Below are 10,759 nucleotides of genomic sequence, written 5' to 3'. Positions count from 1 at the left end.
GGCGTGCGAGTGAATCGACTATAATTAGATACATCCCACATGCCGAGAGAAATTGGTGGGATGCATAATTAAGAGGGGAAAGGCTTTAGGGGAGGAATATGCAAGAGGTTTATGTGTTTTCGTGAGGATTACTTTAGGGGGACCCTTAATTAGACAAGGGGAAAACAAGCTTTGCCCTTGTCAACCAACATTATTTAGAAAAGATGCTAAGGTTTGATTCCACCATGTACACCTAAGAAGGGGGAAGGGTGCATCAAAGGCACAGTTGAAAGACACAAGGGGGAGTCTCTCGCTTTGCTTTATGGGGTGGAATAGTAGGGCTAGATTGACATGTGGGTCCGCTTTCTAACAAGTGCTTAAGCCACCAAGATCAAAAAAAATTAGTGGGTGAATGTGAATAATAATAATTGAGAAATTGGGGGCATCTAGATTACCATTTTGGCAAGGGGTAGAGTGGTCCATATTATAATAGTGGAAGTCTTCTAAAGGAGGGGGGGGTAGGGGGACACTAGTCTATTTTAATGGGCGAAAAGTAAGTTCAACATGCTTTAGCATTTTAAGTTTTAAAAGAATTGAGGAACTAAAAAGGAGGGGGGGCTGGGAGGCCCTGGGGGCTTATAAAAAGGGGCCCTCGCCACAACACCTGTTCCAACTATAGTCTATAATCCAATATTTACTTCCTTCACGCGTGCAGTCACGCAGCTTCCGAGAACTTGTACTCCTGAGCAGAGTGTGAGAGAGAGTCTGTGTGCATGCGTTAAGTAGCTAGCTCGCAAGAAGCTGCGTGAAGGGCACAGGCTCACTCATTCTGATCCTATCCTTTATTTTAATTAAGGCGCGTCACTATGGTTCAGCAGCAAGTCATCGCGGTCGAGGGCGGCGTGAGCAAGGAGGAGCTTCTGCAGAGCGCCTCCAAGCAAAGCCTTGTTTACGACGCCAACTACCTTGAGATGGGCGTCTCCTTCAAGGCCGCCTCCGCCGTCGATCAAGCTGGCAAGATCAACGACCCCAGCGCCTTGAAGCATGCACACCTCGTCTGCAAAGGTGCATTTCTATCTCCCCTCCTCAGGGCGCATCCGACATATCACACTCGACTCTTTTAAGATGACCGAGATGTGCCTCGTATTTTTTAACTCGATAAAGTGGAGTCTTGTTATGTTGAGCTCCTCTACTGGTCACGGACTGCTAGGCACGTGTGCTGTTAAATGACGCTCTATATCAATGCATGGCTCTATGGATACATAGCTAAATGCTATATATCTATAGATAGATGGATAGATAGTAAACATAAACACATAGATATTTCATTAAATTACCGAACAATGGCATAGATGAATCGTGTATATCCCCGGACCCCAATCATGATACCATGCATACTCACAGATAACCAATACATGATGATATTTTGTGCTTCAATGTCTTGCCTTCTCTGCTTATAATGTCGTCCTTTCTAAACAAGGACAAGACTGCAAACACAATTGGACTAATTGTTCATCCCTATCAATGTGTAGCTCTCATTTTTCTCAAGTATTCATAGCAAGCACCTATTGAACTAGCTTGACTAGAATGATTTGCATATACATATATCACCACAAGTTACCACAGGGTGATATCCTAGATGAAAGGAATAAGCAAAGAGCCAAAAAGAAGAAGAAGAAGAGAAGATATATAAGAGAAATTATAAAATCGTAGGAACAATCCCAAGAGACCTCATAGATCTATATGACGAGTCTTGAACTCAAGGCCTATAGTGATTGTTCCACCTATGATACCCAAAAAAAACCAAATGACACAAGTTTATACATGCTATTTTAGAAGCCTGAAGTATTCTTCCAAGACATCGGAGCTTAGATATAGAGTTGAGTAATACAAAGCACATTAAAAACAAGGCTTAGAAAGCTATATGATAGATATGAAAATGGAAAAATATGATTGGCTGGCCAAGAAATTTCTATTCGCATCTCGAAAAACCGTGAGAAAAAATGGTTAATTCCACTCATTAATGATGGACCTTGCATATATATTACAGCCTTTATACTAAAATAGTTGCAATTATATGATATTTTCTAAACAGCATAGACACAACCTCAGAGGATTAACTATTACGACATTGGGTGTATTACTGGTGTTCAATGAAATTTTAAAAACCATTCCTACTTACCCATTTGACTAGTTGATGCCATCTTTGCTAATTGCATAGGATGTGACGCACACTTAAGTGAACCTTGCAATCCATCTTGTGCAAGCAAAGGAAAAAAAAAAGGACTACATGATCCCTTTCCTTCAAATTTTTAAAATTTTTAAAAAAATTTAGCACTCTCTCCAAAATTAGAGAGTTAAAAGTTGTATTAACAACAACCTATTATACAAACTAGTGTGGCCGGCCGCCTCTCCCCCTTTCTACGTGCGGTGTCGCTGAGTGCGCAAGGTTGCAAGGCACACCATTGGGAGCTATTGGATAGAGGAGGTGCTGAGGCGTGGCAGGGAGAGGGGGGGAGGGGGGGGGGGCGGAATCCCTCTCTCCCATTATATATGTATAGAAGCTCCATGCCCAATATGAGCCATGCAGGCCAAAAGAAATTACAAGCAATTCCATTCCCTAACAAGGGAGCCACCCCATCAAAACCCAAAATGAAACTACTCCACCAATACAACATAGACATAGCATCGCTATTTTGTGGGGGTGGGGGGGGGGGGCTATGAACTCCATCACCATTCAGTGAACTCCATCAAATTCTTTATCTTTTAGTATGCGACACTTCTAAAGAAAATTTAGTGTACTAGCAAAATGTTTATTAATCTATACAACATATAATGCGCGATTAAATGCAATTGGCAATTTTATCGAGCCACTTTGAAAAACAAGGTGAAAGGCTCACATTGGCATTCTAAAACAATAAAATGAAGGGACCATAGACAAAGTAAAACAAAAGAAGATTTAAAGATTTATGTATGAAAAGGTTCTAATATAAGTATAGAAAATAATAAAACAACTTTAATAAATTGGACCAGCACGAGGCTATTAAATGGAAGGAATCTTTTACAAACTAAAATATTTAAAAATTGTATATATGTATGTATCATACTTCACATCAAGTGTATGCGTAACTTCTTTCTTCGTTGGAGCTTGTTTAAGAGAGCCCAAAAAAAAAAAAAACATAAATTTGTTAAGGAAAAAAGGGACCCCTTTGAATGAACGTCATATGAAATAGTTTTTAAAGGCCTAGCATGTAAACACATTGTACATGTGGGTTTGATTAATCGCAATTTTAAACTACAAATATTACTTTTTGCTTTTGAAAAATATGGGGTCCACCCTTGTGAAAAAACCTTTAATAGCATATATTAATCACGTGCGGGTTTGTTATGATGTAGCTTTTCAAATGAAAAGATGCCTTATTATGCTAAATACTTATTATGCAAATATTTAGCTTGTATTTTTCGAAGAAGGAAAGGTCCCTCTCAGAAACTTACTTAGATTTTGAATTTGGAACACAATTAGGCAATAAGGCTTATCCTTTTCCGCTTAAATTAGAGATAAGTAAATATTGGCTAAATTTAACCCATTAATCCTTCCTAGAAATCATGAGGCACTGGCTAGTATATTAGATTTCCTTGTATGAGATTATTGAATATAATGTCTTTTCAATTAAGAGTTGAGATCTAGACATTAGCACATCTTGATCAACGAGGTCTTGCTTTTAAGAAGACAAGCAAACGCACTTTGTATGTTGAGCTATCCCATTCTAATTAATCCAATTGTACATCCAACAAAACTAGTCGGGTGAAATTGTTAAAAGATAATCAAATCAACATCAACAAAGTTGATCATTTTTTACATGTTTAAAGCACACATCCACTGTTAATTGGACTCCAAATTAAATTAAATCTCTATGAGAGCAACTAGGTAGCTAACGAATTAGAGTATAGCTTTAAAAAAACTCCAATTGAAACTCTAGCATAAACAAATGTTTTGTTAGATTAAAAGTAAGGTGTAAGATCCGTCACATAGTCTCTAATCCGAGGATTGAAAAAGAACAAGTGTTACCCATGATGGGTGAACGTTCTATCAAGGAATCGGACCAGGAGTCAGGGCCATCACTCTCTTTCAATGGTTGAGATCACTCCCATCCTTGCATTTCTAAAGCAAAAACATTGCACGTCAAAGAAAACACATTACATCACTCACAAAGGCAACACATGCAATTGAACAAGAATTAGATAATGATTGGTTGCTTTGAAAGGACAACAGAAAAGATTTGAAAAATTTATCACCAATTTTGATGGATGTACCTACGAAACCTTTCTACCATCTTTTTCTTGTAGTCATTTGGTATGTGTTTGCAATTTAAAATGAGGGTGATGTATGTGGGCAGGAACATGGACACATGCAGCATATCACTTGACCTCAGCGACAGCAGGACCGCCGCTGCTGAGCCTGCCCTTTGCCATGGCGGCATTGGGGTGGGGGCCCGGCATAGTGGCACTCTTTATGGGCGCGATTGTCTCGTACTATGCTTGTTACTCCCTCTCACAAGCCATGCAACACATGGAGCTACAAGGAAAGCGCTCCTTTCGCTTTTGCGACCTCAGTCAACACATCCTCGGTAATACATATCAATGCTCTCTCTCTCTCTCTCTCTCTCTCTCTCTCTCTCTCTCTCTATGGCTGCACACATGCATGCATGCGCACACACACACACACACACACATGTGTGGAATCACCCATGCAAACAATGCTAATTATACCTCTCTCTCTCTCTCTCTCTCTCTCTCTCTCTCTCTCTCTCTCTCTCTATGCATGTGCTAGTCACATCACTAATTGTAGCATCATGGTGCCCACAGACCCTACATGTTTAGAAAAGCAAAGACGGAGTCAAAAGTCACCTAGTATATTTCAGCGCTACATCACGTCTTGCTTGCTCATGTGGCCGGCATTCGCTCTTCTATTGACACCTTTGTGAAAAAAGAGTCTTGCATTTCTTACCTTATCCACTAATCCATGCCTTTGTTAAATAGCTGCTAAAGCTAAACTTTTTCTCCAAAGTGACATGCAAATGATGTCCCCACTGTCCACTCTTGATAGTTTAGGCTTTCTAAATTTGAGAGTGCTAAAGTGTTAATCATAACTGTATATGTGCTTGTTAAATTATGGCCAACAAAAAGTAATTGTGTTCCCACATTTTATGCTAATCTAACGCCAAAAAAGAAAATAGAGGCAAGACAAGGTGCCCATTTAGGAAAAGTGAGTCTAATCCAACATCACTGAAGAACCCTTTTTAGGAAAAGTGAGGCTAATCTAACATCATTGAAGAAAATGGATGCAAGACAAGGTGCTCTTTTAAGAAAAGTCTCTCTCTCTCTCTCTCTCTCACCCAAAAAAAACAAAACAAAACAACTAAAAAAAAAAAGAAGAAAAAGAAGGGATCTTTCTTATTTTGAGCAACCTTAGCTTTCGAAGAGCTACTTAAACTCTCAAATCTCTTACTAGCCTAGAAATTATTTCTAACGTCTAGATATAGTAGATATAGTAGTTAACCCCATTAACAATCAACAAAGACAGTTTATTCTCAGTAGAAAGAAGGTGAAGGACACTAAAGGCTCACTTAGGTTTTTCTTTTTTTTTAATAATAATAAGAACTCGAGTATAGTATATTAGCATAACCAAAAACATTACAAATTCAAGCCATGCTCGTATCTAGAAATGGCGTCTCCATATGCCTCAAAAACATCGGGGCGGCCACCTCAATTTGTAGGCCTTACTCTAATTTCTCCCATATGGCATGTTTAACCATGGCCAAAAAAAATAATCAAAAAATGTTTAATCGTTAAGCAATTAAAAAAATGTATGAATTTTATAATAAAGATGCTTATTAATTACCAGATGTAGAGTGCAAAAATAAAAATGACAAATTAATAGCTTGCTACATTAAGGCAAAGATTTGTTATCTAATTAGTAGGCTTTCTTTAGGCAATTCAATGAACAAAGTATGGTCACAAAACTAAGGAAAAAGGGTTTATTTTAATTTTTTGCAGGTTCTTCTTGGACGACTTATGTTGTAGCTCCACTTCAATTGAGTGTATGCTTCATGGTAGTCATAGGAGGAACTTTGTTGGGTGGCCAAACAATGAAGGTGAGCTTTTCATACCGACGTGCGCGCACGAGAGAGAGAGAGAGAGAGTATTGAGATGTTATCTAATTTTTTATTACTACAGGAAATGTTTTACACCTACAATGAAAATGGAACACTAGAGCTTTTTGAGTTCATTGTTGTATTTGGTATATTGGTGCTTCTTCTCTCTCAAATCCCATCCATGCACTCACTACGGCACTTCAACATGGTTTCGATTCTTCTCTGCTTTGGCTATAGCATATGTGCCTTCATCGGATCTCTCATTGCTGGTGAGTGTGCATTTTTAGTATTTCAGAATCATTCTAGTGGCCTTATGAAGGCCACAAGCACACATATCAATTTCATAATCTGTTGGTTATATTGGCCCTGGCAATTGGGATAAGTAATTAGACTAGAAGCATTCATTACCTTCACTGCCAACATTCCTCCATCAAAGGGCTAATAAATCTTCATTTCGTGAGCAGGATTCTCCAAAACTCCTGAGGCTACAAGAGATTACAAGGTTCTTGGCAGCGAGATGACAAGGACATTTGGTATTTTTACGGCAATTTGTGTGATGGTGACAAGCTATTCAAACCCCTTGGTGGTAGAGATACAAGTATGTGCTGTTTTTGAAATTTTTATTTTGGCCACAATCACAATTGTGAGTGGAGATATTGTTATATAAAACGCGGCAAATGTGCAACAATTTCTTAAAGCGGAAGCTCACTCCCATATTACCATATCGAAATGCATGTAGATCACCTCATTGGATAAAAAAGAGCTCATACCACCTACTATAAAGACAAGCTCATATCATTATAAAAAAGAGTTCTTATCATCCATTTTAAATTAAAGAAAGAGCACATTTTAAGCAATGATTAATGAGTTGGCTAAATTATGTGGATGCAGGCATCACTCGCAGAACCCATTGGGAAAAAGATGGTGAGAGGACTCACTGTCTGCTATGGGGTGGCCATAGCCACATTCTTCCCTGTGGCAGTAGCTGGATATTGGGCTTTTGGCAATAAAGCCAATGGAGTAGTCCTACTCAACTTGTTTGAGCCCAAGCAATTTTGCCTGGTTCCACGCTGGCTCTACTTCTCGGCAAATGCTTGTGCTTGTGTTCAACTTGTTGTATACACTGTGGTTGGTCCCTCTCTCTCTCTCTCTCTCTCTCTCTCTCTCTCTCTCTCTCTCAATGGTTGCATTCTTGGTAAGTGAGTGACTATGGATGGTCCCTGTAGTCCATTTTCTTGATGAAGCATTAAGATACTTTAACTTAAGCATCTAAGCTCAAATCTGCAATAAATTTATTTTTTGTGGAGTGAGGAAAATTTTATCTAGCCAAGCATGTGACTCTTGTTGTGTATTTTCTTACCAGCTCCATCTCCATCCAACATTTGAGAGGTTGGAAGTGATAGCAGTAGATGCCGAGCAAGGAAAGTTCTCCAAAAGAAACTTCACAGCAAGATTGCTCACAAGATCCTTCTTTGTGGTAATGTCCACACTATTGGCAGCGATGCTACCCTTCTTTGTGGAGTTTAGCGCATTCATGGGGGCGGTCGGATTCACGCCAATCTGTCTTTTTCTCCCAATCCTCTTCTACAACATCATCTTCAAGCCTAGTGTCAAGACACTCACCTTTTGGATCAACTACCTTATCATGTCATGTGCATGTGTTATCATGCTTCTTGGTGGCATTTCCTCTATGCGCAATATAATCAGTCAAGCAACAACCTATCGTCTATTTGCAGACGTATGAACAACTCCTACCGGCACACCAACCTTGTTAATCATCTACACAAAGCAATACAAATTCCACTCAGAAGAGAAGACAACCCATTATTATAGCACGTCAATCCTCCACTCAAAACAAGCTTACTTTCCATCCATTAACCCTCTCACTAGTAATGACAATATGGACATTATATCTCCTCCACTCCACCCCTTGCTTTATAGGGTGGACTTACACTCAAAACAAATAGCCTCTCATATATGCAAACTAGACAGGATCTTATACCACACTACTCGCGCATATTCTCCTCTTATCTTTTCTCAGGAGGAGTTTGTATATGTGGCCTTGTCACACAACAATTATATAAGCCAAATGATTGGTTGTAAATACACAGTTTCTACAATATCTTCCTACCAAGTCTTCATTGCTATTCTTCACACAGGCATGAGCAGGTGGGATCAAAGGGTCTGTATCAAATTAGGGCCTTGCCATCATTCGAATGCCGTAGATCTTGCCAAGAAAGTTGAAGTAATCTCGAACTCGATTACTTTTGCCTCACGACACATTCACACGATAAAACCACGCACAAGCATGGTGGTTAGGGCTTGTGTCTCTCAACACCTAGGATGTACCCCGGAGGTGCAAGGGGCATTGCAATTTCAAGTACCCACGGTTACCTCTTTCTTGAGATGACTATATTTAAGATTTACGGTTCTTATTTATCCCATCGTAGATCCTGCCCTCCCATGTTCGTGGCAGATATAACTAAGCCTCCCTCTCCCCTCCTTCCTTCCACTCTCTCACTAACATGTAATACATGGTATGGATTGGCCTCGCTAGCATGCATATGTGAGAGAGAGAGAGAGAGAGAGAGAGAGAGAGAGAGAGAAACCCATGGTAGGAACAAGCCTACCATCCTTGCCATCTATTATGTTCTCTCTTTCTCTCTCATAGTGGGCTTGGGCATGCCATTCCTACATTCTCACGATCTCTAATCCACTTTCTCTCCCTCCTACCCTATCTTCCTCTTGAATCCACTCTCTCTCTCTCTCCCCCCCCCCCCCGCCCCAAATGTAGCCAATTTTGATTTAGTAGATAACATTTCACTCTTTTGATCATAACTCCTTCATCCAAACTCTGTTTTGGTTGATCTATAGCCTTAATTGAAGAGCACAATACCCTCTACACATTGATGTGAAAAAAAAAAAACAAGTAATGAAAGACTTTTTTGCAGTCTGAAGTGAATAGGTTCAAAGAAGGTGACTCTCATCTCTTATAAACTACATACAAGGTCTTTTGGCACTCACAAGGGTTTTTCTTTTTGAACAAGGTCCACAACCCTTGTGTAAAATGATCCAAAATCTCCTAAGTATGGAGATAGCAAAACAACCACCTTACCAATGACATTGAAAAGCATGATTATGGCATGCTTGGTATCATTGCTAGAGACTGTAAACAAGTAAGGTAAAGACTTAGTGGCACTTGAAAAGAAGAATGGCATGCTAAGAGTTCTTGTTTTTTAGAATGAGTATCTTAAAAGGACACTTGAGATGCAAACAAGAGGTTTGATGCAACTTGAAGAGGAAGTCAAAGAATGTAAACACTCTCTTGTAGACTTGAATTCCTTGAAGGAGCACATGACCAAAGCACTTGGAGTAAGACTATGTATTGAAAGAGGAGAAATTTGACATCATGAGCTGTGATGTATGCAACATGAAAAATCTATGCACAAACAAGCCTTGAGCTAATGTATGTGGTAGCAATGTGATTCTCAATTTGTCTCCCATGCAAGCTATGGTCCAAACAAAGAATGTTGAGAATGTAGATGTGGAAGAGTTGGAGGAAGAACAGTGACGTTCCAAGAGTATTGTTATTTGGAATCCCCAAAGAAAAGTTAGAGACACCTTCTTCTCTTACGATTGTTATCAAAGATTTTGCTTTGGCATGTCAAGAGTTATGGATTACATAGAAAATAGAGTGGGTAAGCAAGGAGTTTCTCATTTGAGAGATACACTATGTCAAATTAGACCAAACAAAAGATTATCCTTGATAGTAGTTGGATTTATTTAAGGGGTAGAAGATGTTTTGTATGTGAAAATCGCACTACTAAGCAACAAAATGTGTGTCACAAGACATATGAGGAAAGGAAAGGAGATCTCTCGTGAAGAAAACATGTCTAAGGAGGAGGCAAATCTCCCGAGAAAATAGGAAAACGCGACCTATGGGGCCAAGTTACAATTGAAAGTATGATTTTGGAATTACAATGGATACCCATGGAATGTGGGGGTTGGCATAGATGCATTAACAAGCAAAGACGATGTTGTACTTCTTATTGAAATTTCGGAGCATGATACACAAAGGATTAATGAGTTGCAGGATTACAATGTACATTCATTGATATGGTCAAAGAATTTCAAGCAACAAAGAGGGCAAGAAGAATAAGCATATATGATTAAGAAAGGAGTGAAAGATTTCGTATCAATTGTGAAAGATGACAAGCACAAACATTATGTATGGCTAGAAATTATGACACCAAAAAGAGCACCCATTTTTGTAGCCGATTGTTACATTCCTCATCACGATTCCCCTTTTATGCTTGTATGGATAGAGATCAATCATTTGTTGATTTAGAGGAGGCGTTGCTTATTTTAAAGGAAAATGTGATGTTATTGTCTTTGGGGATATGAATGCTTGCATAAAAACATTGCAACATGATACTCAATTACACTTTGATATGCCATACATACCAAGGGAGTTGGAGTAAGTTCACTTGTATGATTGTACTTTAATGGATGAGAAAGAGATGGAGCATTGTGGAAGATTACTTTTACACATGTGCAACAACAATGGTCTTCTCATTGCCAATCGTGTAGCTTTATGGAGTGGAACTAATGGATTTACATGTAGA

The 10,759-nt window shown here is 39.1% G+C and overlaps 1 protein-coding gene across 1 annotated transcript; it reads left to right on the top strand.

Moving 5' to 3' along the window:
- Nucleotides 1-649: 649 nt before the first annotated feature.
- On the top strand, nt 650-9,087 carry LOC147448254 (GABA transporter 1-like). Its single transcript, XM_086524112.1, has 7 exons — nt 650-1,044; nt 4,377-4,607; nt 6,037-6,134; nt 6,217-6,403; nt 6,599-6,732; nt 7,026-7,262; nt 7,498-9,087. The coding sequence occupies exons 1-7, from the start codon at nt 846-848 to the stop codon at nt 7,876-7,878; spliced, it is 1,467 nt and encodes a 488-aa protein (XP_086380238.1). The 5' UTR covers nt 650-845; the 3' UTR covers nt 7,879-9,087.
- The last annotated feature ends 1,672 nt before the right edge of the window (nt 9,088-10,759 follow it).

Source organism: Adiantum capillus-veneris, chromosome 11, assembly GCF_014529385.1.
Source record: "Adiantum capillus-veneris isolate H3 chromosome 11, ASM1452938v2, whole genome shotgun sequence".
Classification (NCBI taxonomy): domain Eukaryota; kingdom Viridiplantae; phylum Streptophyta; class Polypodiopsida; order Polypodiales; family Pteridaceae; genus Adiantum; species Adiantum capillus-veneris.
The sequence above is the reverse complement of the archived record's forward strand: the minus strand, read 5'-3'. Positions and strand labels throughout refer to the sequence as shown.

Coding starts and splice junctions, on each gene's coding strand:
- LOC147448254 (XM_086524112.1), top strand. CDS start 846: ATGGTTCAGCAGCAAGTCATCGCGGTCGAGGGCGGCGTGAGCAAGGAG. Junction 6,733..7,025: donor CCTTGGTGGTAGAGATACAA/GTATGTGCTGTT, acceptor ATGTGGATGCAG/GCATCACTCGCAGAACCCAT. Junction 7,263..7,497: donor AACTTGTTGTATACACTGTG/GTTGGTCCCTCT, acceptor TTTTCTTACCAG/CTCCATCTCCATCCAACATT.